Source organism: Erythrolamprus reginae, chromosome 12 (assembly GCF_031021105.1).
Source record: "Erythrolamprus reginae isolate rEryReg1 chromosome 12, rEryReg1.hap1, whole genome shotgun sequence".
Lineage (NCBI taxonomy): Eukaryota > Metazoa > Chordata > Lepidosauria > Squamata > Dipsadidae > Erythrolamprus > Erythrolamprus reginae.
The window spans coordinates 6,854,897-6,881,513 of NC_091961.1; the positions used below are offsets into that span (position 1 = coordinate 6,854,897).

At 40.3% G+C, this 26,617-nt stretch overlaps 1 protein-coding gene across 2 annotated transcripts in view; it reads right to left on the reverse strand.

Moving 5' to 3' along the window:
• Positions 1-26,617, reverse strand: part of LOC139174961 (tumor necrosis factor receptor superfamily member 10A-like) — a 63,781-nt gene that overhangs the window by 13,273 nt on the left and 23,891 nt on the right. For both annotated transcript variants that reach the window (XM_070765700.1, XM_070765703.1), the window contains exons 2-6: positions 8,848-8,977; positions 7,054-7,185; positions 5,633-5,747; positions 3,006-3,094; positions 1,630-1,740 (exon numbers count right to left, since the gene is read on the reverse strand). In XM_070765700.1, the coding sequence (XP_070621801.1) occupies positions 1,630-1,740; positions 3,006-3,094; positions 5,633-5,747; positions 7,054-7,185; positions 8,848-8,977 (577 nt within the window). The remainder of the gene's footprint in view (positions 1-1,629; positions 1,741-3,005; positions 3,095-5,632; positions 5,748-7,053; positions 7,186-8,847; positions 8,978-26,617) is intronic.

Below are 26,617 nucleotides of genomic sequence, written 5' to 3' on the forward strand. Positions count from 1 at the left end.
GGACCAGAATATCTGCGAGACCGCCTTCTGCCGCACAAATCCCAACGGCCGGTCAGGTCCCACAGAGTTGGCCTTCTCCGGGTCCCATCGACTAAACAATGTCGGCTGGTGGGACCCAGGAGAAGAGCCTTCTCTGTGGCGGCCCCGACCCTCTGGAACCAGCTCCCCCCAGAGATCAGGATTGCCCTGGCCTCCTTGCCTTTCGTAAACTTCTTAAAACCCACCTCTGCCGTCAGGCATGGGGGAACTGAGACATCTCCCCTTGCCTATGTAGTTTTATGTATGGCATGTTTGTGTGCATGTTTTTAAATAATGGGGTTTTTAGGCTTTTAATGTTAAATTGTTATTTTAGACTCTTAATATTAGATTTGTTATTGTATATTGTTTTATCACTGCTGTCAGCCGCCCCGAGTCTGCGGAGAGGAGCGGCATACAAATTAGATAGATAGATAGATAGATAGATAGATAGATAGATAGATAGATAGATAGATAGATAGATAGATAGATAGATAGATAGATTAGATAGATAGATAGATAGATAGATAGATAGATAGATAGATAGATAGATAGATAGATAGATAGATAGATTAGATAGATAGATAGATAGATAGATAGATAGATAGATAGATAGATTAGATAGATAGATAGATAGATAGATAGATTAGATAGATTAGATAGATAGATAGATAGATAGATAGATAGATAGATAGATAGATAGATAGATAGATTAGATAGATAGATTAGATAGATAGATAGATAGATAGATAGATAGATAGATTAGATAGATAGATAGATAGATAGATAGATAGATAGATAGATAGATAGATAGATTAGATAGATAGATAGATAGATAGATAGATAGATAGATAGATTAGATAGATAGATAGATAGATAGATAGATAGATAGATAGATAGATAGATAGATAGATTAGATAGATAGATTAGATAGATAGATAGATAGATAGATAGATAGATAGATAGATAGATAGATAGATAGATAGATAGATAGATAGATAGATTAGATAGATTAGAACTGCCCCCACACTCCTTGTCTTTCGTAAATTGCTTAAGACCCACCTACATCGCCAGGCATGGGGGAATTGAGACATCTCCCCCAGGCTTATATAGTTTTATGCATGGTGTGCTTGTGTTGCATGGTTTTTAAATGATGGGTTTTTAATGTGTTTTCTTTTAAACATAAGATTTGTCACATTGTACATTGTTTTATTATTGCTGTGAGCCGCCCTGAGTCTGCGGAGAAGGGCGGCATACAAATCTAATAAATAACAACAACAACAACAACAACAACAACAACAACAACTATTATTATTATTATTATTATTATTATTATTATTATTATTATTATTATTTTATTATTATTATTATTATTATTATTATTAATTAACTCCCAGAATTCTCCAGCCGGCTACGCTGGAGAATTCTGGGAGTTGAAGTCCACAAGCCTTAAAATCTTGCCAAGTTTGAAGACCTCTGCTGCAGAGCCTCCGTTCTTGATGGTTCTTGGTTTTTTTGTTTCAACGATAAAACATTTCTTTGCATATCCCACTATCCTAGGTAATTGTCGTAACCATTTTGAGTCTCAGGGAAAAACCAAAGGATTATTCTTACCGGTTCTGTGTTTTTTCCAACAACAAACACAAAGAACCAACACAACAAGCACCACCACCACACCAGCCGCAATACCCCAGGCCAATCCATGACTTCCTTGTCCAGGGGAACCTTAAAACAAAAGGAGAAAATAAGGCAGGTATAGACTGATTGTTTTTAACATTGGATTTATATATTGTATTGGTTGTTGTGAGCCACTCGGAGAGGGGGGGACATACAAATCTAATAAATTATTATTGTAATTGTAATTATAATAGCATGTAATTACTGCTGCAAGAATAATGCGTGCTCAAAGTTAGAAAAAACAAGACATTCCATCAGAAAAACAAATAATAGAAAAAAATTTCCGTTGTGCAGAGATGGACGAGATGTCAAGAGGCATCAAAGGTATACACACGGATGAAGAAGATAAACCGTGGGATAAATGACACCGCCGGATCCAGGTTAGAATGACACAAGGAGAGGCTAAAAGACATAAAGCTACCCAGATGACCTCAGACAAAAGATAATAACACAAAGGGACCTTAGAAACATAGAAACATTGACAAAATTGAACGGGTCCAAAGACGGGCTACAAGAATGGTGGAAGGTCTTAAGCATAAAACGTATCAGGGAAGACTTCATGAACTCAATCTGTATAGTCTGGAGGACAGAAGGAAAAGGGGGGACATGATCGAAACATTTAAATATGTTAAAGGGTTAAATAAGGTCCAGGAGGGAAGTGTTTTTAATAGGAAAGTGAACACAAGAACAAGGGGACACAATCTGAAGTTAGTTGGGGGAAAGATCAAAAGCAACATGAGAAAATATTATTTTACTGAAAGAGTAGTAGATCCTTGGAACAAACTTCCAGCAGACATGGTAGATAAATCCACAGTAACTGAATTTAAACATGCCTGGGATAAACATATATCCATCCTAAGATAAAATACAGAAAATAGTATAAGGGCAGACTAGATGGACCAGGAGGTCTTTTTCTGCCGTCAGACTTCTATGTTTTTATGTTTCTATATTATTATTTACAAATATACAACAATATCCACAATAGTTTACAAGCCACACACAGGCAAGAATAATACAACTCACAAGCAAAGATATCTCAAATTAACTCCCCTTACAGGGAACAGTGCTGGCGCCCCCTTATGGCCAACCAGTCAAAGTTCTTAAAGATACAGTCTTTACTTTCATAGACCAACCCCAAAGTAGCTTATGTACCATGTACTAACACTGAAGCTTAACAGAGGTCTCTACAAGAGGCTCTCATCATTGCCGATTTTGTTTACACTTCTTTTTGTTCTGCATGAACATTCATTTTAGGATTAGCACCATAATCTCACATTCATCAATACTGCTCTACCACTATGCAAGGAACTTACTTGTTGCAGGTGATGAGGTAGTATCAGGGAGGCATTGGATGTCACTTGTAGGCGTGCAATCCTGCACCTTCCTTTCTCCAGGACCACAGCTATGGACACAAAAAGAAAACAGACGTTGAAGGACTTGGTCACTTCCCAGACCAGGGGGAGGCTAAATTGGCTCTTCTATGACATGTGGACTTCAACTCCCAGAATTCCTGAGCTAGCATGATGGGCTCAGGGATTCTGGGAGTTGAAGTCCACAAGTCTCAGACTGAACAAGAATCAATTGGAAGGACTCAATGTTGAACCTGCCTGGTGACATAAATGGGTCTTTAACATCTTGCGGAAGGCGAGGAGGGTGGGGGCAGTTCGAATCTCCGGGAGGAGTTGATTCCAGAAGGCCGGGGCCACCACAGAGAAGGCTCTTCCCCTAGCTCCCGCCAGACAACATTATTTAGTCGACGGGACCCGGAGAAGGCCAACTCTGTGGGACCTGATTGCCCGCTGGGATTCGTGCGGCAGCAGGCGGTCCCGTAGGTATTCTGGCCCGATGCCATGTATGGTGAACAGTTGAGCCAAGCCTCTGCATGGATGTGTATGTGTGTCTTTGACCACTCAGAGATCACTCAGCACAGTCCTTTACAGCAATGGATGGAAACCTATCAAGGAGAGATCCGAGGAAGATCTAAGGAGGAATTTCCTAACAGTGTGAAGAATTAATCAGTGGAACAGCTTGCCACCAGACGTTCTGGGTTCTCCATCTTTAGAGGTTTCCAAGAAGAGGTTGGACAGCCATTTGATAAGAGCCTCCTGCATGAGCATGGGGTTGGGTTAGAACACTGTTTCCCAACCTTGGCAACTTGAAGACATCTGGACTTCAACTCCCAGAATTCCCCAGCCAGCACTTGCTGGCCGGGGAATTCTGGGAGTTGAAGTCCAAATACAGTAATACCTCGTCTTACGAACCTAATTGGTTCCCAGGGGCGGTTCGTAAGGCAAAAAGTTCGTAAGACGAAACATTGTTTCCCATAGGAAACAATGTAAAATGAATTAATTGGTGCAACGGAAAAAAAACAGAAAAAACCGCCGCCGCCGGGCGCTTCTCAACATTCTCCCAATGCCGAGCCCGGAAATTCGGCAAAAGTTCGGGTTCGGGAGGCCGCCGAGAAGCCCCGCCGCCCAGCTGTCACTTTTTGAAACAGCCGGGGGGCTTCCCAGCGTCCTCCTGAACCCGAACGCCAAACCCGAACTTCCGGGTTCGGCGTTCGGGAGGCCGCCGAGAAGCCCCCCGGCTGTTTCAAAAGGTGACAGCCGGGCGGTGGGGCTTCTCGGTGGCCTCCCGAACCCGAACTTTTGCCGAACCTCCGGGTTCAGCGTTCAGGAGGCCGCCGAGAAGCCCCGCCGCCCGGCTGTCACCTTTTGAAATAGCCGGGGGGCTTCTCGGCGGCCTCCCGAACGCCGAACCCGGAAGTTCGGGTTTGGCATTCGGGTTCAGGAGGATGCTGGGAAGCCCCCCGGCTGTTTCAAAAAGCGACAGCAGGGCGGCAGGGGCGGGTTCGTAAGACGGAAAACGTTCGTAAGAAGAAGCAAAAAATTTCCAAACCCCGGGTTCGTATCTCGGGTTGTTAGAATGGCGAGGGGTTCGTATCATGAGGTACCACTGTATCTTCACGTTGCCAAGGTTGGGAAACACTGCGTTAGAAGACCTCTAAGGCAGGGGTCCTCAAACCTTTTACACAGGGGGCCAGTTCACTGTCCCTCAGACTGTTGGAGGGCCGGACTATAAAAAAAACCCTATGAACAAATCCCCATGCACACTGCACATACCTTATTTAAAGTAAAAAACAAAATGGGAACAAATAAAATATTTAAAATAAAGAAGTAATAAGTAATTAATAATTAAGTAATCAAGTAATTTATATTTCTTTATTAACAAGTACATTTAAACTTAAATCAACAAACTCCATTTCTCCTTCCTTCCCTCCTTCCTCTCCACTTCTCTCTTCCCTCTTCCTTTTCTCTCATTTGTTTCATTTTCCTCTCCCTCGTTCTTTCCCTCCATCATTTTCTCATTTTTCTCTTTCTCTCTCTCTCTCTCCATCTCTCCCTCTTCATTTCTCTCTCCCTCTCTATCTTTCCCTCTTTCTCTTTCTTTCTCTCTCTCTTCTCTTTCTCTCACTCACTTTCTAACTCTCCCTCTTTGTATCTCTCACACTTTCTCTCCTTCCCCCCTCTCTATTTCTCCCTTTCTCTCTCTCCCTTTCTATCTCTCCTCTTCATTTCTCTCTCCCTCTCTATTTCTCCCTCTTATTATATCGATCGCTAAAATCTCGTGTGCTGCCACGGGCCGGTTAAAAGACCTCAGCGGGCCGCATCCGGCCCACGGGCCGTAGTTTGGGGACTGCTGCTCTAAGGTCTCCTCCAACTTGGTTAAAATTCTGTACTCTGGGTTCCTTTATGAACGCGACATCAGGGATTGCTCAAAGGTTGGAAATTAGAACTTCTCCCCTTCCCTCCCCAATGGTCCGTGATCTCCATCCAGGCCACCTTCTCCAAACCTCTCCCCAATTTTTATTTTTTGCTGTTAGAACAGAGAATGCCAAATTTTGTCTTAAGCCTTTTAAGCGGTGTCGAATAATGCTGACCTTGTCATACATTTAGTGCAAATTTCACATGGCTGGCTAGACGAACAGAAGGTGCCGTTCTTGCAAGCACACTCGGTATTTGTGGTCGCTGTGCACTTTTTAATTTCGACTTCATCTGGAAAGAGAATAAATTGCAAATTTAGAATTATAACAGTTGTTCTGAGCAAAGATGACTTAGACAAGCATCAAAAGTCTAATCCCCCCCATAGACCCGAAAGCTGGCTAGATGACTTTGGCCAATCAGCAGGAGATGGTGAGTTCTAGCCCCGCCTTAGACGTGAAAGCTGGGTAGGTGAATTTAGCCAATCATTGGGAGACGTTGAGTTCTAGTGCCGCCTTAGGTGTGACAGCTGGCTAGATGACTTTGGCCAATCACCAGGAGACTGTGAGTTCTAGTCCCACCTTAGACATGAAAGCTGGCCAATCACCAGGAGATTTATGTATTTATTTATTTATTTTGTCCAATACACATTGAGGGTTTTAGTGGGTATATATCTATATACATATAGTAAAATACATGATGAAGGTTATAGAGGAGATACTCATAGTAAAATATATCTAAGAAAGAATAGAAAAGAAGGTATAGTAATAGAACATATCAATGAAAGAATAGAAGAAGAGATATAGGAATAGAAGAAAAGTATAGGAGATATAGGAGAGCAATAGGACAGGGGACGGAAGGTACTCTAGTGCACTTGTACTCGCCCCTTACTGACCTCTTAGGAATCTGGATAGGTCAACCGTAGATAAGCTAAGGGTAAAGTATTGGGGGTTTGGGGATGACATTATGGAGTCCGGTAATGAGTTCCACGCTTCGACAACTCGGTTACTGAAGTCATATTTTTTACAGTCAAGTTTGGAGCGGTTAATATTAAGTTTAAATCTGTTGTGTGCTCTTGTGTTGTTGTGGTTGAAGCTGAAGTAGTCACCGACAGGCAGGACATTGCAGCATATGATCTTGTGGGCAATACTTAGATCTTGTTTAAGGCATCTTAGTTCTAAACTTTCTAGGCCCAGGATTGAAAGTCTAGTCTCGTAGGGCATTCTCTTTCGAGTGGAGGAGTGAAGGGCTCTTCTGGTGAAGTATCTTTGGACATTTTCAAGGGTGTTAATGTCTGAGATGCAATAGGGGTTCCAAACAGATGAGCTGTATTCGAGGATGGGTCTGGCAAAAGTTTTGTAAGCTCTGGTAAGTAGTGTGAGATGCTGAGTTCTAGTTCTGCCTTAGGCATGAAAACCTGTTTGAGTGACCTTGGGCCAGTCACTCACTCACTCACTCTCTCAGCCCAGCCCACCCCAGAAGATTGTTGTTAAGGAGGAAAAGCAAAAGAATGTTTGCTGCCTTGAGTTACCTATACAGTAATAAATCCAGATAAAAACCGAACAAGATGAGTAAATAAAGTTGTCTCCGTCCTTAATACCTAAAGTCCTACAGGCTCTGCAACTAAAGCAGGAGTGATAGGAATTCAGCGTTTTGTAATATCTGTCCTTTTCACAGGGTTGACAGGTCCCTTCAGTTCTGGGGAAGGTACACTGGTTAAGGACATAAGTCCCTGGAAGAAAGCAAGAGATGTAAAAATTACATATTAAATGTAAAAATTACATATTAAGTACATATTAAAATTAATATGTATCCCGCACTGGCGAGACCACATTTGGAAGACTGTGTTCAGTTCTGGAGAACTACAAAAAGATATTGATAAAATTGAACAGGTCCAAAGACGAGTTACAAAAACGGTGGAAGGTTTTAAGCATAAAGCTTATCAGGAAAGACTTCATGAACTCAATCTGTATAGTCTGGAGCTGTGTTTCCCAACCTTGGCAACTTGAAGATATTTGGACTTCAACTCCCAGAATTCTGGGAGTTGAAGTCCAAATATCTTCAAGTTGCCAAGGTTGGGAAACACTGGTCTGGAGGACAGAAGGGAAAGGGGGGACATGATCGAAACATTTAAAGGGTTAAATAAGGTTCAGGAGGGAAGTGTTTTTAATAGGAAAGTGAACCCAAGAACTAGGGGGCACAATCTGAGGTTAGAAACATAGAAGATTGACGGCAGAAAAAGACCTCATAGTCCATCTAGTCTGCCCTTATACTATTTCCTGTATTTTATCTTAGAATGGATCTATGTTTATCCCAGACATGTTTAAATCCAGTTACTGTGGATTTACCAACCACGTCTGCTGGAAGTTTGTTCCAAGGATCTACTACTCTTTCAGTAAAATCATATTTTCTCACGTTGCTTCTGATCTTTCCCCCAACTAACCTCAGATTGTGCCCCTTAGTTGTTGTGTTCACTTTCCTATTAAAAACACTTCCCCCTTGAACCTTATTTAACTCTTTCACATATTTAAATGTTTCGATCATTTCCCCCCTTTCCCTTCTGTCCTCCTGACTCCAGTTAGTTGGGGGAAGGATCAAAAGCAACGTGAGAAAATATTATTCGACTGGAAGAGTAGTAGATGCTTGGAACAAACTTCCAGCAGATGTGGTTGGTAAATCCACAGTGACTGAATTTAAGCATGCCTGGGATAAATAAACATAGATCCATCCTAAGATAAAATGCAGGAAATAGTATAAGGGCAGACTAAATGGACCGTGAGGTCTTTTTCTGCCGTCAATCTTCTATGTTTCTAAGTATTTATTTGTTTTGTTCAGTTCCCTACAAGAAAAATGGTGACTAGCTGGAAAGTTGAACCCAAATTAAAAATTCCAGGTTTCTTCTTTATGGTCATGCTAACTAAGTATTCCAGAAAATTAATTTAACTTTTCAAGAGCTACATTTCGCACCCAGCCACCTACACAATTTGGCTCTCCTTGTTCAGTTTTTTATTGTGACATGAATTCTGTAGAATTTCTGGGGAAATGACTAACACAATGTGATTTTTTAAAAAAAGTAAAGCTGGCTTCTGCTGTTATCTACCGCAGGCAATGACTTCTAGCACAGTTTTTTGAATGGGTCATTTCCTGTGTAGTTTTTTCACCGTTCCTGAACGATCGGCCAACTGTCCCTCGCACATTTCTTAAAAGGACTAAAAACCATGGCGTGTAAATAACAATTCGCCGTGGTCTTATGAAACGATTGCCTCATGGGCTCATCAAAAAAGAAGTGACCAATTTATCTTTTTCATCAACAACAAGAAAAGGAGCAAATTTTGTACAATGTCCAATTACGAGCCTTACTACCAAGGCTCAGGTCGAGCTGATAATGGGATACCTGGCGGGCACTTTTTGCATATGTGATTGTCGTAAGCCATGTAGTATTGGTTAGTGTCATTATCTGCTTTCTCGGGGAGAATGACCTCCGGATTCCGTGTTCGAGGAAGTGTGGCCGTGGTGGCTTCATGCTTGAAACAAAAAAAAGAGAAATAGGGAATAATTTTAGCCTGTACTTCTCCGAGGACAAAGCATAAATCAAGGCTTCTATTGCCAAATCATTATTGTTCCTGTACAGCTGTAAATATAAGAACCTAAGAAGAGCCATGTTGAATCAGGCCAAAGCCCATCGAGTCCAGCATTCTGTGTCACACAGTGGCCCACCAATTGTCCATGGGGATCTTTTTATTATTATTATTATTATTATTATTTTTATTATTATTATTATTATTATTATTAATTGGATTTGTATGCCGCCCCTCTCCGAAGACCCGGGGCGGCTAACAGCAATAATAAGACAGCATATAATAATAATCCAATACTAAAAACAATTAAAAACCCATTATAATAAAAACCAAACAGACATACAGACATACCATGCATAAAATTGTAGAGGCCTAGGGGGAAAGAGTATCTGAATTCCCTCATGCCTGGGGGCAGAGGTGGGTTTTAAGTAGCTTACGAAAGGCAAGGAGGGTGGGGGCAATTCTAATCTCTGGGGGGAGTTGGTTCCAGAGGGCCGGGGCCGCCACAGAGAAGGCTCTTCCCCTGGGTCCCGCCAAGCGGCATTGTTTAGTTGACGGGACCCGGAGAAGACCCACTCTGTGGGACCTCACTGGTCGCTGGGATTTGTGCAGCAGAAGGCGGTCCCGGATATCTTGAGCAGAAAGAGAAGGCAAAACCCTCCCTTTCCCTTGACCCCCAACAAATGGTACCCAAGGGAACCCTGCCTGCCTCAACCAACATAGAGGCGGCACTTGGACATCCCTTTCAATAACTTGGCATCGATGAATCTGCCTAATCCTGCCTTGAAGCTATCAGAGCTGTCAGCTGTCAGGACCTCTTCTGGAAGTGAATTCCATAAACCAAAGACCCTTTGGGTGAAGAAATATTTCCCTTTATTTGTCCTCCCTTTCTTCCCTATGAGCTTTAGGGAGTGCCCCCTCGTCCTAGAATTGTGTGATAGAGAAAAGACATTTTTTCCTCTATCCACCTTTCCTATCCCATGCATGATTTTATACACTTCGATCAAGTCACCCCTTAAACACGGTCTTTGAAGTCTGGAGGAGTAGGGTAATTTGTTACATGAGGAGGAGGAAGGACTCTTCTTGTGAAGTATTTCTGGACTCCTCTGGTGCAAACACACCTCCAATCCCTGAGGCAAAAAAAAACATATTTCCCAGGGTCACACGCCACCCTCCAGCATCCCTCTGTGTCCCCCCAAGGGGGGGCACCCCACTATTTGAGAAACGCTGTGAGATTAAGCTCAATTTCCTGCTGACTGCAGTTAGATCCATGCATTTTCTTGGCACGAATATGGAAGCCCATTTCCAATACTGTATCTTCTTGCAAAATGTTTCTTTCAACTTCCCAGTTAGCTTACAGATCTGCGGTCTCTTGTGGTCTCCCATACAAGGTCGGATGACCGAGCTTATCTTTCTTTCCAAGGTAATTATGGTTAGCTGATAAGGAGGTTCCTGTGCTGACAAATATGCAAAGAGCAATTCCTCCGGGCATTTTAACACTGACTACTCCACATCATAAGGAGAATCTCAAGTGGTTTGAAATCACTGCTGGAATCAATTAGAAACCAATGTCAAAGCAGTTCAAAACAAGGATGCCAGTTTCACACATTGCAGACCGCCTTCTGCCGCACGAATCCCAGCGACCGGTTAGGTCCCACAGAGTTGGCTTTCTCCGGGTCCTGTCGACTAAACAATATCATTTGGCGGGACCCAGGAGAAGAGCCTTCTCTGTGGCGGCCCCGACCCGCTGGAACCAGCTCTCCCCAGATATCAGAGTTGCCCCCATCCTCCTTGCCTTTTGCAAGCTCCTTAAAACCCACCTCTGTCGTCAGGCATGGGGGAATTGAATTTTTTTCTCCCTTCCCCCTAGGCTTATAGAATTTATACATGGTATGCTTGTTTGTATGATTGGTCTCTTAAATTGGGGCGTTTTTTTAGATTATTTTTAATATTAGATTTGTTTACATTGTCTTTATTGTTGTTAGCCGCCCCGAGTCTTCGGAGAGGGGCGGCATACAAATCAAATAAATAAATAAATTATCGTTAATGAATGAGAGACAGATGATCCTCAAGTTACGACCACAATGGAACCCAAAATTCTCTTTGCTAAGCGAGACATTTGCTCGGGGAATCTTGCCCCATTTAATGACCTTTCTGGCCACAAGTTGTTAAATTAATCACTGCAGTTCTTCAGTTAAGTAACATGCATCTTAAGTGAACCTGGATCCCCCATTGGCTTTGCTTGCCGGAAGGTCATAAAATGGGATCTGTGTTATCGCTGGACATTGCAACCATCATAAATAGGAGTCAGATGCCAAGGGATGGCACCAGACCAGCCAGAATAGCAAAAATGAATCCAAATTTGAAACCAAACTGTTGGAGGTGCAGAAATAAAAACGGAACGTTTTGTCACCTATGGTGGACATGCCCCAAAATAAAAGAAATATGGAAAAAGGTTAAAATGTGGATTTTTGAAATGACTACAATTAGAGTGACACTAAAACCAGAAACTTTTCTTCTAGGCATAATAAATCAGAAACTTAAAAAGGACTATTATTATTTAATACAGCGGTCCCCAAACTACGGCCCGTGGGCCACATGCAGCCCACTGAGGCCATTTATCCGGCCCGCCGGTGAGTGACAAGAGCACAAGGAAAAAAGAAAGAGAAAGAAAGAAAAGGGGAAGAGAGGGAGGGAAGGAGAAGAGAGGAATGAAGGAGGGAAGGAAGGAAAGAGAAATGGAGGGAGGAAGGAAGGAAGGAAGGAAGGAAGGAAGGAAGGAAGGAAGAATGAAATGAATGGAGGGACAGAGGAAGGAAGGACTGTTTTGGGGGGGATAATTTTTTTAAATTTTTCTCTCAACATACATTCAAACAACACAGTGTACCATCTAATTTTCCATGAATAAAATGCAGTATTTTGTTAGTAACTAATATCAATCATCAAAAAAGTTGCAAAAGTTTTTTTTCTAATTTTGTCATCCAGTTACATTCATTTTTTAAATTAAATTTCCTCCTTAATGTTCCTTCAAAAAGTGCAACACCAATTATATTTCTAACTTATTAACTATTATGAATTTCATATATGAATTTCAGACCTTCTCCCCCCTCTAAATAGCACATTCCCATTTTGTTTTTTATTTTAAAACAAGGTATGTGCAGTGTGCATAGGGATTTGTGCATAGTTTTTTTTAATAGTCCGGCCCTCCAACAGTCCGAGGGACAGTGAACTGGCCCCCTTTGTAAAAAGTTTGGGGACCCCTGATTTAATACAACATATTATCACAGCAACCAGAATCACGATAGCTCAAAACTGGAAAAAAGAGGAAACACCATCAGAAAGAGAAATGATTAAAAAAATCTATGACTGTGCAGAAATGGATAAATTAACCCAAAAACTTAAGGATGAAGAAGAATCAAAATATTATGAAATTTGGAAGAAATTTTACGATTGGGTCGATATAAGAAGAGATAATAGTGGTAAATAAATCGGATGTTCCCAGAATCAATCCAATATATAAAATTAAGATCAAACTAATCTGACCTTAGATCAATTGAATTATAGAACAGACATTTGGTAACCGCTGATGTCATAGGCTGTATAATGAAATTAAAAAGGAAGAACTGTGTGACTAGCAGTTCAATTGGGAGGGAGGGGGCAGTTCTGTAGATTATATTTTAGAATGTAAGTACAATATTTCAACAAATAATAATTATACTGTAAAATGATATCATATGTACGATCTTATATATATGCTTTTTAATCTTTGTATATTAAAAACTTTTTTTTTTTAAAGGAGTCAGGTGCCAAGCGGTGGCGCAGAGCTGAGGTGGTGGACACTGTTCCCTCTAAGCTGCGCGGCTGCACAGGCGACAACAAAGTTTCACTGACCCCTCGCATCCTGGACACAAACTGTTTCAACTCCTACCTTCAAAACGTCGCTACAGAGCACTGCACACCAAGACAACTAGACACAAGAACAGTTTTTTTCCCGAACGCCCTCACTCTGCTAAACAATAATTCCCTCAACACTGTCAAACTATTAATTATGTCTGCACTACTATTACTACTATTTTTTTCTCATCGTTCCTATCACCCTTTTCCTCCCACTTATATGGCTGTAACTTGTTGCTCGTATCCTTCAGATTTTTAATTAATATTGATTGCGTCCACTTTGCTTATTTGGCCCCTATGGCAATCATTAATGCTGTACCTGATGATTCTTGACAAATGTATATTTTCTTTTATGTAAAAAAAAGATGTTGAGACTAGAAAGAGTGCAGGGAAGAGCAACAAGGATGATTAGTTGGACTGGAGGCTAAAAGATATGAACGTTGGTGGAACTGGATATGTGTAGTTTAATGAAAAGAAGGACCAGGGGAGATATGATAGCAGTCTTGCAATATCTCAGAGGTTGCCACAAAGAAGAGGGAGTCAAACTATTTTCCAAACCACCTGAACAAAAAGCAATGGGTGGAAATTAAACAAGGAGAGAAGCAACTTAGAATAAGGAAAAATTTCCTGGCAGTTAGAACAATTAATCAGTGGAACAGCTTGCCTCCAGAAGTTGTGAATACTCCAACATGGATGTTTTGAAGAAGATGTTGGATAACCATCTGTCTGAAGTCTTGTAGGGTCTCCTTCCAAAGCAGAGGGTTGGACTAGAAGACTTCCAAGGTCCCTTCCAACTCTGGCGTTATTATTATCTTTCAGCTGTGGCGAGGGGGGCGTTTGCCCAGGTTCGCCTGGTGCACCAGTTGTGGCCCTATTTGGACCGGGAGTCACTGCTCACAGTCACTCATGCCCTCATCACCTCGAGGTTCGACTACTGTAACACTCTCTACATGGGGCTACCTTTGAAAAGTGTTCGGAAACTCCAGATCGTGCAGGATGCAGCTGCGAGAGCAGTCATGGGCTTCCCCAGGTATGCCCATGTTACACCAACACTCCGTAGTCTGCATTGGTTGCCGATCAGTTTCTGGCCACAATTCAAAGTGTTGGTTATGACTTATAAAGCCCTTCATGGCCCCGGACCAGGATATCTGCGAGACCGCCTTCTGCCACACGAATCCCAGCGGCCAGCTAGGTCCCACAGAGTGCATCTTCTCCGGGTCCCGTCGACTAAACAATGTCGTCTGGCGGGACCCAGGGGAAGAGCCTTCTCTGTGACGGCTCCGACCCTCTGGAATCAACTCCTCCCCGAGATTAGGACTGCCCCCACCCTCCTTGCCTTTCGCAAACTCCTTAAAACCCACCTCTGTCATCAGGCTTGGGGGAACTGAGACATCCCCCCCTTGCCTATGTAATTTTGTGCATGATATGACTGTGTGTATGTATTTTATCTATTGGGTTGGGGGTTTTTTAGACTTTGTAATGTAGAACTGTTATTTTAGATTTTAATTATTAGATTTGTTACCATGTATTGTTTTTATCACTGTTGTGAGCTGCCTCGAGTCTACGGAGAGGGGCAGCATACAAATCTAATTAATTTATTATTATTATTATTATTATTATTATTATTATTATTATTATTATTATAGTTTTTAAACTACAAAGGCTTCATCTTATCACAATACAGTGCATAGATTATATTGTTATGATATTGCCCCTGAGCAGACTTTGAAATGATCAAACTACTCAGCTTGCTTGGCTTTTGAAGGCAACTATTGTAAGATTAAATAATAATTAATCAATGTCACCTATTCGGACACAGGAATCCTGCTTTCTGTGTTTGCAATCTCTGCCCTCTGCAATGGATCCGTTTGACTTCCACCCTGATAGTTGAAAAGACGGGTAATAACTTGGCTATCTTCCCAGATCTGGGATTACAGTAATTGTCGAGCCACCCTGGGACATTTTATTTGCTACGTGTGGTTTCCTCCTGGACGCCATATAATCTGGTTTTCCCCTGACATTGTTGTCTTATTTTAGCAACATGGAGCTATGTGGAGTTGACCAGGTTCTTAAGTAGAAAAGTTTGTAAGACGAAGCAATTTTTCCCATAGGAATCAATGTAAAAGCAAATAATGCGTGCAATTGGGGAAACCACAGGGAGGGTGGAGGCCCTATTTCCTCCCAGGAGATTCCTAGAGAGGCCCCATGGAGGCTTCTCCCCACCTTTTCCGGCCCTGTTTCCTCCAGGAGATTCCTAGAGAGGCCCCACGGAGGCTTCTCACTGCTTTTTCCAGTTACAGTTTCGGAGGCTCGGGTTTGTAAGTGGAAATTGGTTCGTGAGAAGAGGCAAAAAAAATCTTGAACACCCGGTTCTTATCTAGAAAAGTTCATAAGTAAAGGCGTTTGTAGGTAGAGGTACCACTGTACTGGAATACTTTTTATTTTATTTATTGATTGATTGATTTTGTCCAATACACAATGAGGGTTTTAGTGGGTATATATATATATACACATAGTAAAATACATGATGAAGGTTATAGAGGATATACTCATAGTAAAATATATCAATGAAAGAATAGAAGAAGAGATATAGGAATAGAAGAAAGGTATAGGAGATATAGGAGAGCAATAGGACAGGGGACGGAAGGCACTCTAGTGCACTTGTACTCACCCCTTACTGACCTCTTAGGAATCTGGATAGGTCAACCGTAGATAATCTAAGGGTAAAGTGTTGGGGGTTTGGGGATGACACTATGGAGTCCGGTAATGAGTTCCACGCTTCGACAACTCGGTTACTGAAGTCATATTTTTTACATTCAAATTTGGAGCGGTTAATATTAAGTTTAAATCTGTTGTGTGCTCTTGTGTTGTTGTGGTTGAAGCTGAAGTAGTCGCCGACAGGCAGGACGTTGCAGCACATACCTAGGCAATACTTAGATCTTGTTTAAGGCATCTTAGTTCTAGGTTTTCTAGGCCCAGGATTGAAAGTCTAGTCTCGTACTGCTAAGCCCCAAGCCCTTAACTAAAGAGCTGCCAAAAAACTGCATGATTGAGTTCATGTGGTTAGTAGGAGTCTCTGCCACCCATTTAGGTTCTCTTTATTGGCCTAACACTGATAAGCTGTAGGTCAACACAGCTTTTGTTTGCAAATGCCCTGTACAATGGGGGGGGGGCTTAGGAAAACAGAGGAAGGGGCAATGGAATGCCAGGCGTTAACTTGTGAAAAGCACAGAATCCAACCCACGCTCTGCCTGACTCCAGCAGCAGTAGAACAGGAGAAGAAGGAGAGAAGGAAAAGGTGGGAGGAGAGAAAATCAGGAAGGGACAAAAGGATTGTCCACACCCACTTCTACTCTATTTACAACCTGTATGGATCTCCACACATACAAACCCCATGAGAGCTCAGCATGAAAACCTCTTGACATCAGAAGGTCTCTGAACTATTTGCATCATCACCCAAAGGTAAAGCCAATTCATTCATTCATTCATTCATTCATTCATTCATTCATTCATTCATTCATTCATTCATTCCCAATAATCAATCAATCAATCAATCCACCCATCTTATCTACGTGACTTCAATGCTATAACAACAAAATGACTCAATACCAAAAGAAGTAAACATTTTTTTTTAAAAAAAACAAGCATTACAATTAATAATAATAATAATAATAATTTATTGGATTTGTATGCCGCCCCTCTCCACAGACTCGGGGCGGCTAACAACAATAATAAACACAACATGTACAATCCAATAATAAAAAACAACTAAACACCCCTATTATAAAACCAAACATACACACAAACGTACCATGCATAACTTGTAATGGCCTAGGGGGAAGAGCTATCTCAACTCCCCCATGCCTGGTGGTATAAATGAGTCTTGAGTAGTTTAGGAAAGACAGGGAGGGTGGGGGCAGTTCTAATCTCCGGGGGGGGGGAGTTGGTTCCAGAACCCACACCACATTTCGGACATAAACACTCTAGTAAATGTGCAGAGATATTTTACTAGAAGAGCCCTCCACGCCTCTACTCGCAATAGAATACCCAATGCAACTAGATTTACAATCCTAGGTTTAGAAAGCTTAGAACTACATTGCTTTAAACACGACCTAAGCATAGCCCATAAAATCATCTGCTACATGCCCTTCCTGTAGAAGACTACTTCAGCTTCAACCACAACAACACTCGAGCACATAACAGATACATACTTAAAATAAATCGCTCTAAACTCGACTGCAGGAATTACAGCTTTAGTAACCAAGTAGTTGATGCATGGAACTTACTACCTTCATCTGCTGAAGTAGTCAAGGACTACTTCAGTTTCAATCACAACCACACTCGAGCACATAACAGATACATACTTAAAATAAATTGCTCTAAACTCTGCAGGAAATACATCTTTAGTAACCGAGTAGTTGATGCATGGAACTTACTACCTTCATCTGCTGAAGTAGTCAAAGACTACTTCAGTTTCAATCACAACAACACTGGAGCACATAACAGATACATACTTAAAATAAATTGCTCTAAACTCTGCAGGAAATACAGCTTTAGTAACCGAGTAGTTGATACATGGAACTTACTACCTGACTCTATAGTGTCATCATCTAACCCCCAAAACTTTACCCTTAGACCACCCACTGTTGATCTCTCCTGATTGCTAAGAGATCAGTAAGAGGTAATATTTATCTTTTACTAGTATCATGTATATAAACATTGTTATATCTTTGCATACCACCAATAAGTACTTGACAAAACAAATAAACAAACAAATAAATGAATAAATAAATAAAAATAAAATTATTTTCCAGCGGTACCTTGGTACTCAACTGCTTTGAATTAGGTACTCAACTTATTTCGACATGAACATTTTGTCCCGGTACTCGTCATTTGTTTGATACGCAATGCACAAGTTACAACTCGTAGATATCAGCTGCCTTGTGACTCACTGCACTATTCCTTTTAGGGGTAAAACTGGTTTAGTACTTATCATACCTCGTGGAACCAAATTAATGATGAGCACCACTGTACTTCTTAGTTAATTATTTACAATTTTTGCCAACTATATCCAAACATACCGGAATGCTATTTGGCAGGCACTGGCTTTTTTTCTCCCAAGCCAACCAGATATCTAAGCTGCACAAAGTTCTCAAAACTCAGGACAACGTTAACCCTGCTGAGATTTTTTTAAAAAATAATTTTTATTTCAGATATACAGTATACATTTAAAAGGACATTTTCTCAATCATTACATCTATACATTCACCATCAAAGCAGAAAGAAAAGTGAAAGAGAAAACCATAGACATAATAAAAACAGACTTTACATAACCCCACCTCTGCTGTCTCGTTGACAGCTTAGTTTTCAGTTTCTATAAGTATAACCAATTTTCTTTGATCCTCTTTCCCTATCGTCTCGCATACATACAGAGTTGGCCTCCTTAGGGTCGCGTAGATCAAACAATGTTGGCTGGCGGGACCTAGGGGAAGAGCCTTCTCTGTGGGAGCCCCGACCTTCTGGAATCAGCTCCCCCCAGAGATCCGCACTGTCCCCACCCTCCTTGCCTTCCGAAAGAGCTTAAAAACACATCTTTGCCACCAGACGACCACTGAATGCTTTTAAGTATGATTGTTAAATGTTTGGTCGATAAGTTTTTCTTTTAATTGTTTTTAAATTGTAGTATTAATTGGATTTACATTATGGTTCTGTTTTTATATATGCTGTGAGCTGCCCCGAGTCCTTGGAGAGGGGTGGCATACAAATCCAATTAAATAAATAAATAATAAATATAGTCAATTGTTACAAAAAATGAAATAAATAAAATGTTAAATATTAAGTGGATAATTACAAAAGAAAGAGCGATATTAGTTAAACAAAGAGAACTAAGAGATTTTAAAGAAATAAAAACTGCAGCATTGGAAAGCGCTCAAGCGGTAGTGGTATTGGGTTGGAAAGAGTCTAAAAAATGGACATTACAGAATTGGTACTGGTGCATGGTGGATCACATTCATTTTGAAATCATGGAAATAAGATTAAACAATTTTGACGAAAATAAATTGGAGAAGCTGGTGGTACGGTGGAATAAGGTGAAAGATTATATGCTGAGTAGAATTTGTGATGAAAATGTGAAAAATAAACTCCAATCACTCTTTCAATAATAAACAAATGCAAAGTAGAGCTAAGGAAATAAAAGAATATAAATTAGTAAATATTTGAACCCCCCACAATTGGTGGGGGTGGTGGGATTGTCAGTCGGGTGATGGGCACATGCACTGTGCACCGTTTTATGTTTGTTTTATGTTAATTTCAATGTGCAAAACCGATAAAAATATACTTTTTAAAAAATTGTTACAAAATTCTTCAATAAATCTAATATTTTTAAACCCTTCTAAACTTATTCACAAGTCTTTTATACAGCTTCCTTTTCTCTCCCTTTTTTCAAGCCATTTGTAAATTTCTTTCCATATTTCATAATATTTTGAATCTTTTTAGTCTTTAACCCTGCTGAGATTTAAAGACATCCCAACACCTGCTTGAGAGGAAATTTGGGGGCATCCCATATGAACAAGATTTTTGTCCCTGTAGTGATAGAGTTCCTGAAAATTAATTAGTTTTCGGAGAGGGGCGGCATGCAAATCTAATAAATTATTATTATTATTATTATTATTATTATTATTATTATTATTATTACCTAAAACGTATCAGGAAAGACTTAATGAACTCAATCTGTATAGTCTGGAGGACAGAAGGAAAAGGGGGGACATGACCGAAACATTTCAATATGTTAAAGGGTTAAATAAGGTTCAGGAGGGAAGTGTTTTTAATAAGAAAATGAACACAAGAACAAGGGGTCAAAATCTGAGGTTAGTTAGGGGAAAGATCAAAAGCAACGTGAGAAAATATTATTTTACTGAAAGAGTAGTAGATCCTTGGAACAAACTTCCAGCAGACGTGGTTGGTAAATCCAAGTAACTGAATTTAAACATGCCTGGGATAAACATACGTACAGTATATCAATTGTAAGATAAAATACAGGAAAGGGCAGACTAGATGGACAATGAGGTCTTTTTCTGCCGTCAGTCTTCTATGTTTCTCTGTTTCTATTATTATTATAGTGGCCTTAGGATAAAGCAGGGTGATTATGGCTAATAAACCAATTTCAATTAAATCAATGTAATTTTATTTCTCTAAATGTAGTTAATGTTGATTTGCTGTTTGTAAAGTAGGCCGTGCTTTAATCGCACCAGTTTTATAATTATTGCTATGGTTTTTTGCTTGTTCGGAAAAGTTTTAAGCAAGCTCCTATTTCTTTTTGTTCTTCTGTAGTCAGTCTCATTTTAGCTTCATCACTGTTAGGAGGAGGGAAGCTTATATACAGGGGATTCTCTCTCTCCTGATTCACGCAGGGAAACAGATACTTTAACAACAGGACGAAACAGGTAAAATATGCAAAGAAAATTCCTGAGTGTGTTAAATTATCATTTTTGCTTCATCATTGTTAGGAAGAGGAAAGCTGAGGCCGATGGTATTCAAGGGATTCTCCCTCTCTTAATTCACGCAGAGAAACAGATGCTTTAACAACAGGACGAAACAGGCAAAATATGCCAAGGAAATTCCTGAGTATTATCAGTTAACCCAAGCGGCTCCTATCCTTACTCTAACCACAATTCAAAATGTTGGTAATGACCTTTAAAGCCCTACATGGCATTGGGCCAGAATACATCCGGAACCGCCTTCTACCGCACGAATCCCAGTTGGCCTTCTCCGGGTCCCGTCGACCAAACAATGTTGTTTGGCGGGCCCAAGGGGAAGAGCCTTCTCTGTGGCGGCCCCAGCCCTCTGGAACCAACTCCCCCCCAGAGATTAGAATGGCCCCCACCCTCCTTGTCTTTCGCAAATTACTTAAGACCCACCTTTGTCGCCAGGCATGGGGGAGTTAAGTTATCCTTTCCCCCTAGGCTACTACAAGTTATGCATGGTGTGTTTGTTTGTGTGTATGTTTGGTTTTTTATAATGAGGGTTTTTTAGTTGTTTTTATTAATTGGATTGTTCATGTTGTTTTACCACTGTTGTTAGCCGCCCCGAGTCTGCGGAGAGGGGCGGCATACAAATCCAATAAATAATAATAATAATAATAATAATAATAATAATAATAATAATAATAATAATAATAATTTGCAATAATGCCTTCATAATCCCAGCATGAAAAGGGTATGTTTAGGTTTGCTCCAGAGGTTCTCAATGGGAAGCAATAAAAAATGATGTTAACTTTGCTTAAGGAATATTACAAACTATTGTGATGTTTAATACTAATAGCCATGGCATTTTTTAAAAAAAGCAACCTGTTCCAAAAGGACCAGTTCTCTACTAGAAAAAAAAACAGATGTAGGCCATAACACACATTTAGGGATTTTCCAAGAATAACTGTTTCCTACCAACAAGCACGTATCACTGGCTGCAAGATGGAATACATTCTGTATCCTTTGTGGTAGATGGCTCTGGATTTTTAAGATTGCTTTAATACTACTCAAGTCACAAGTTGCAGACTTTGATGTTAGAAAATTATAAATGGACTAAGGGTCCACATAAAATTGGTGTATCAAAACTTTTGCAATAAGGCTTTGGAATTAATTATAAACAATCAGGAGGAAGAGGAAAAAACAGGGGTTTAAGCCACCAAGATCTTTTAAATTCCTTGTTTCATCTGCTCCAATGCTCTTGTGGGTCTGTGGAAATCATCCATACATCAATTTTAAAATAAATAACTTGGGAGGGACTTTTTTTACATGGTGTTTGGAAGCTGCAGTCCAAATGCTTGCATTCAGACCCAACTTTTGGCATTATTTATTGCTTAGGTACATTTTGTGCCTTTTCTCTGAGACAGATTACAGGGCACGGGAGAAGAGAGAGAGACGTCTGCTTTCTTATCCTGCTGATAACTAGCCCAGAAAAAGCAGCCGGGCTGATAAATAATGGTTATCTCAAGGTCACCTGTTGAGCTACACTTCTACCTTTCAATGTACATAGAATCTACATTTAAACAGCAATAACCCTAAACAAAGGGGAAGCCACATGCTGGTTTCCAGTTCATAGGCATGCCCTGAAGACTTATTAGACATGATAGCAGTGTTTCAATAACTCAGGGGTTACCACTAAGAAGAGGGAATCAACCTATTCTCCAAAGCTCCTGAGGGTAGAACAAGAAGCAATTGATGGAAACTAATCAAGGAGAGAAGCAACTTAGAACTAAGGAGAAAATTCCTGAAAGTCAGAACAGATAATCAGTGGAACAGCTTGCCTCCAGAAGTTGTGAATGCTCCATCACTGGAAGTTTTTAAGAAGATGTTGATGTTATTTTATTCACAAAAAACAGTAATACACAGCAAATGAAATTTATATGCTGGATCTTGTATCACAATATCACAAATTGAACTGTTCCCAGGCGTCTAGGACTGTGTGATGTACACTGCTCAAAAAAATAAAGGGAACACTTAAACAACACAATAGAACTCCAAGTAAATCAAACTTCTGTGAATTCAAACTGTCCACTTAGGAAGCAACACTGATTGACAATCAATTTCACAAGCTGTTGTGCACATTCAACTTTGTACAGAACAAAGTATTCAATGAGAATATTTCATTCATTCAGATCTAGGATGGGTTCTTTTGAGTGGTCCCTTTATTTTTTTTGAGCAGTATATTTTCTTATGATGCGTGTCCTTTTACAACTGACAGATCGTGATTTCATCAATGTTTATTGTTTTCAAACGCCAGCTGAGATCTTTTGGCACAGCAATAAAAATAACAATAATAATAACAGTAACAGTAACAATAACAACAACATGGGAAAAAAGAAAGTATGGATCATCGACATCGCAATCCCAGGAGACAGCAGAATTGAGGAGAAGCAGCTAGAGAAATTAGTGAAATATGAAGATCTAAAAATCGAGCTGCAACGACTCTGGCATAAGCCAGTGAAAGTGGTCCCAGTGGTCCTTGGCACGCTGGGCGCAGTGCCAAAGGATCTCAGCGGACACTTGAAAACCATCGGAATTGACAATATCTCTATCTGTCAATTGAGGCCACTTTACTGGGGCCCAGTAAAGTGGCCACTTTATTGGGATGAGGCCACCTTACTGGGATCGGCAAACATAATTCGCCACTATATCACACAATCCTACGTGCTTGGGAAGCGCCCGCCTGGTGATGAAATACGAAATCCAGCATAGCGATCTCATTTGCTGTGTTGCTGATAATAATGATGATAAGAATAATAAAAACTATTATAATTATTATTATTATTATTTTATTCAGACAAAAAGGTAATACACAGCAAACGAGATTTATATGCTAGATTTTGTATTATTATTATTATTATTATTATTATTATTATTATTATTATGTCAATACAACACAGCAAACGAAATCACTATGCTGGATTTCGTATTTCATCACCAGTCGGGCGCTTCCCAAGTGATTCTCACTTGCATCACTTCAATTATTATTATTATTATTATTATTATTATTATTATTATTATTATTATGTCAATACAACACAGCAAAAGAAATCACTATGCTGGATTTCGTATTTCATCACCAGTCGGGCGCTTCCCAAGTGATTCTCACTTGCATCACTTCAATTATTATTATTATTATTATTATTATTATTATTATTATGTCAGTACAACACAGCAAACGAGATCACTATGCTGGATTTCGTATTTCATCACCAGTCGGGCGCTTCCCAAGCACCTAGGACTGCGATAATAATAATAATAATAATAATAATAATAATAATAATAATAATAATAATAGGAATAATAATCTTCCTACAGGTGAGAAAAGGCAGGTATCATTACATCCTTGCCTCTTGGGGATGAAAGCGCCTTCAAAACTATCCCAAGGGGGAAGCCTTCTTCATCCCGACTCTACGGAGAGGGGCGGCATACAAATCTAATAAATAATAAACCCCAAAATATTCCACTTAGGCCCTTCTAATTTTTCTCTTCTACTCTCAAACTCACAAGATGTTGGTGCTACTCAGACCCAGCTGCACTTCTCTGCCACTCCACCCCCCCTCTCCCCCCTTTGTTGTCCTAGGAGATATTTCCTGCATGAGTCACCAAAGCCACCAGCCATCAAGTTAACTGAGGTTAAATCAAAATCAAGGCTTCTCAAACATGCACCTTGCCTTGCCTTGGCATCACACCATTTGATGGATGTCTCTACGTACAAGGAAGGGTGGGGCGAGAAGGCAGAGTTCTTGAGTCTAGCAAACGTTAAGCACTTCCTGAAAAATTTGCCCAAGATGAAATGGTGGCTCAAGTTAATAAAGTTTTCACAATTTGGAACAGTTCTCTCTCTCTCTCTACACCAAGAAAGAACATTGCATCGGTGCAGCAGTTTATTTTATTTTATTTTATTTTATTTTATGTTTTTATTTTATTATGTATTTATTTATTTAAATACACAATAATACACAATGAAGGTAATTTATTGATTGATTGATTGATTGATTGATTGATTGGATTTGTATGCCGCCCCTCTCCGGAGACTCGGGGCGGCTAACAGCGACAATAAAACAGTGTACAAGAGTAATTTGGTATTAGAAATGATTAAAAATCCATTCATATAAAAACCAAACATACATACCATGCATAGAATTGTAAAGGCCTAGGGGGAAAGAGGATCTCAATTCCCCCATGCCTGACCACATTTGGAATACTGTGTTCAGTTCTGGAGACCTCACCTACAAAAAGATATTGACAAAATTGAACGGGTCCAAAGACGGGCTACAAGAATGGTGGAAGGTCTTAAGCATAAAACGTATCAGGAAAGACTTAATGAACTCAATCTGTATAGTCTGGAGGACAGAAGGAAAAGGGTGGACATGATCGAAACATTTAAATATATTAAAGGGTTAAATAAGGTCCAGGAGGGAAGTGTTTTTAATAGGAAAGTGAACACAAGAACAAGGGGACACAATCTGAAGTTAGTTGGGGGAAAGATCAAAAGCAACATGAGAAAATATTATTTTACTGAAAGAGTAGTAGATCCTTGGAACAAACTTCCAGCAGATGTGGTAGATAAATCCACAGTAACTGAATTTAAACATGCCTGGGATAAACATATATCCATCCTAAGATAAAATACAGAAAATAGTATAAGGGCAGACTAGATGGACCATGAGGTCTTTTTCTGCCGTCAGACTTCTATGTTTCTATGGTGGCAGAGGTGGGCTTTAAGTTGTTTACAAAAGGCAAGGAGGGTGGGGGTTATTTTAATCTCTGGGGGGAGTTGGTTCCAGAGGGCCGGGGCCGCCACAGAGAAGGCTCTTCCCCTGGGTCCCGCCAGGCGACATTGCTTAGTTGACGGGACCCGGAGAAGATCCACTTTGTGGGACCTAACTGGTCGCTGGGATTCGGGCAGCAGAAGCCGGTCCCTGAGGTAATCTGGTCCGGTGCCATGAAGGGCTTTATAGGTCATAACCAACACTTTGAATTGTGACTGGAAACTGATCAGCAATAGAGGACACCTTCGAGGAAATAGAATTAGAGAAAGAATAGAAGAGAGACTATAGGATAAAATAAATCAATGAGGGAATAGAAGAAACATATAGGGATAGAAGAGAAGATATATGGGATATAGGAGAGACAATAGGACAGGGATCGGAAGGCACTCTAGTGCACTTATGCACGCCCCTTACTGACCTCTTAGGAATTTGGAGAGGTCAACCGTGGACAGTCTAAGGGTAAAATGTTAGGAGTTAGGGGATGATACTACGGAGTCCGGTAATGAGTTCCACGCTTCGACAACTCGATTACTAAAGTTGTATTTTTTACAGTCAAGTTTGGAGCAGTTAATATTGAGCTTGGATCTGTTATGTGCTCTTGTGTTGTTGTGGTTGAAGCTGAAGTAGTTGTTGACAGGCAGGACATTGCAACATATAGTCTTGTGGGCAATACTTAGATCATGTTTAAGGCGTCTTAGTTCTAAGCTTTCTAGGCCCAGGGATAATAACAGGGACAGTTAAATGGAAGGAAAGAAAAATCAGCAACACGTGTCACAACATTAAACTCTGGTTTGAGTAGATGGTTGCAAAACACACAGAGTTATAAGGCCACACTTGGAGTACTGCATTCAGTTTTGGTCGCCATGATGCTAAAAGGATGTTGAGACTCTAGAAAAAGTGCAGAGAAGAGCGACAAATGTGATTAGGGGACTGGAGGCTAAAACATAGGAAGAACAGTTGCAAGAACTGGGCATGGCTAGTTTAATGAAAAGAACTAGACATGATAGCAGTGTTCCAATATCCCAGGGGTGGCCAGAAAGAAGAGGGAGTCAACCTATTCTCCAAAGCACATGAGGGTAGAACAAGAAGCAATGGGTGGAAACTAAACAAGGAGAGAAGCAACTTAGAACTAAGGAGAAATTTCCTGGCAGTCAGAATTGTTGATCAGTGGAACAGCTTGCCTCCAGAAGTTGTTAATGCCCCAACACTGGAATTTTTTAAGCAGATGTTGGATAATCATCTGTCTGAAGTAGTGTAGGGTTTTCTGCCTAAGCACGGGGTTGGACTAGAAGACCTCCAAGGCCCCTTCCAATTCTGTTGTTGTTGTTGTTCTTATTATTATTATTATTATTATTATTATTATTATTATTATTATCTAAGCAGGTTCAAAACACATG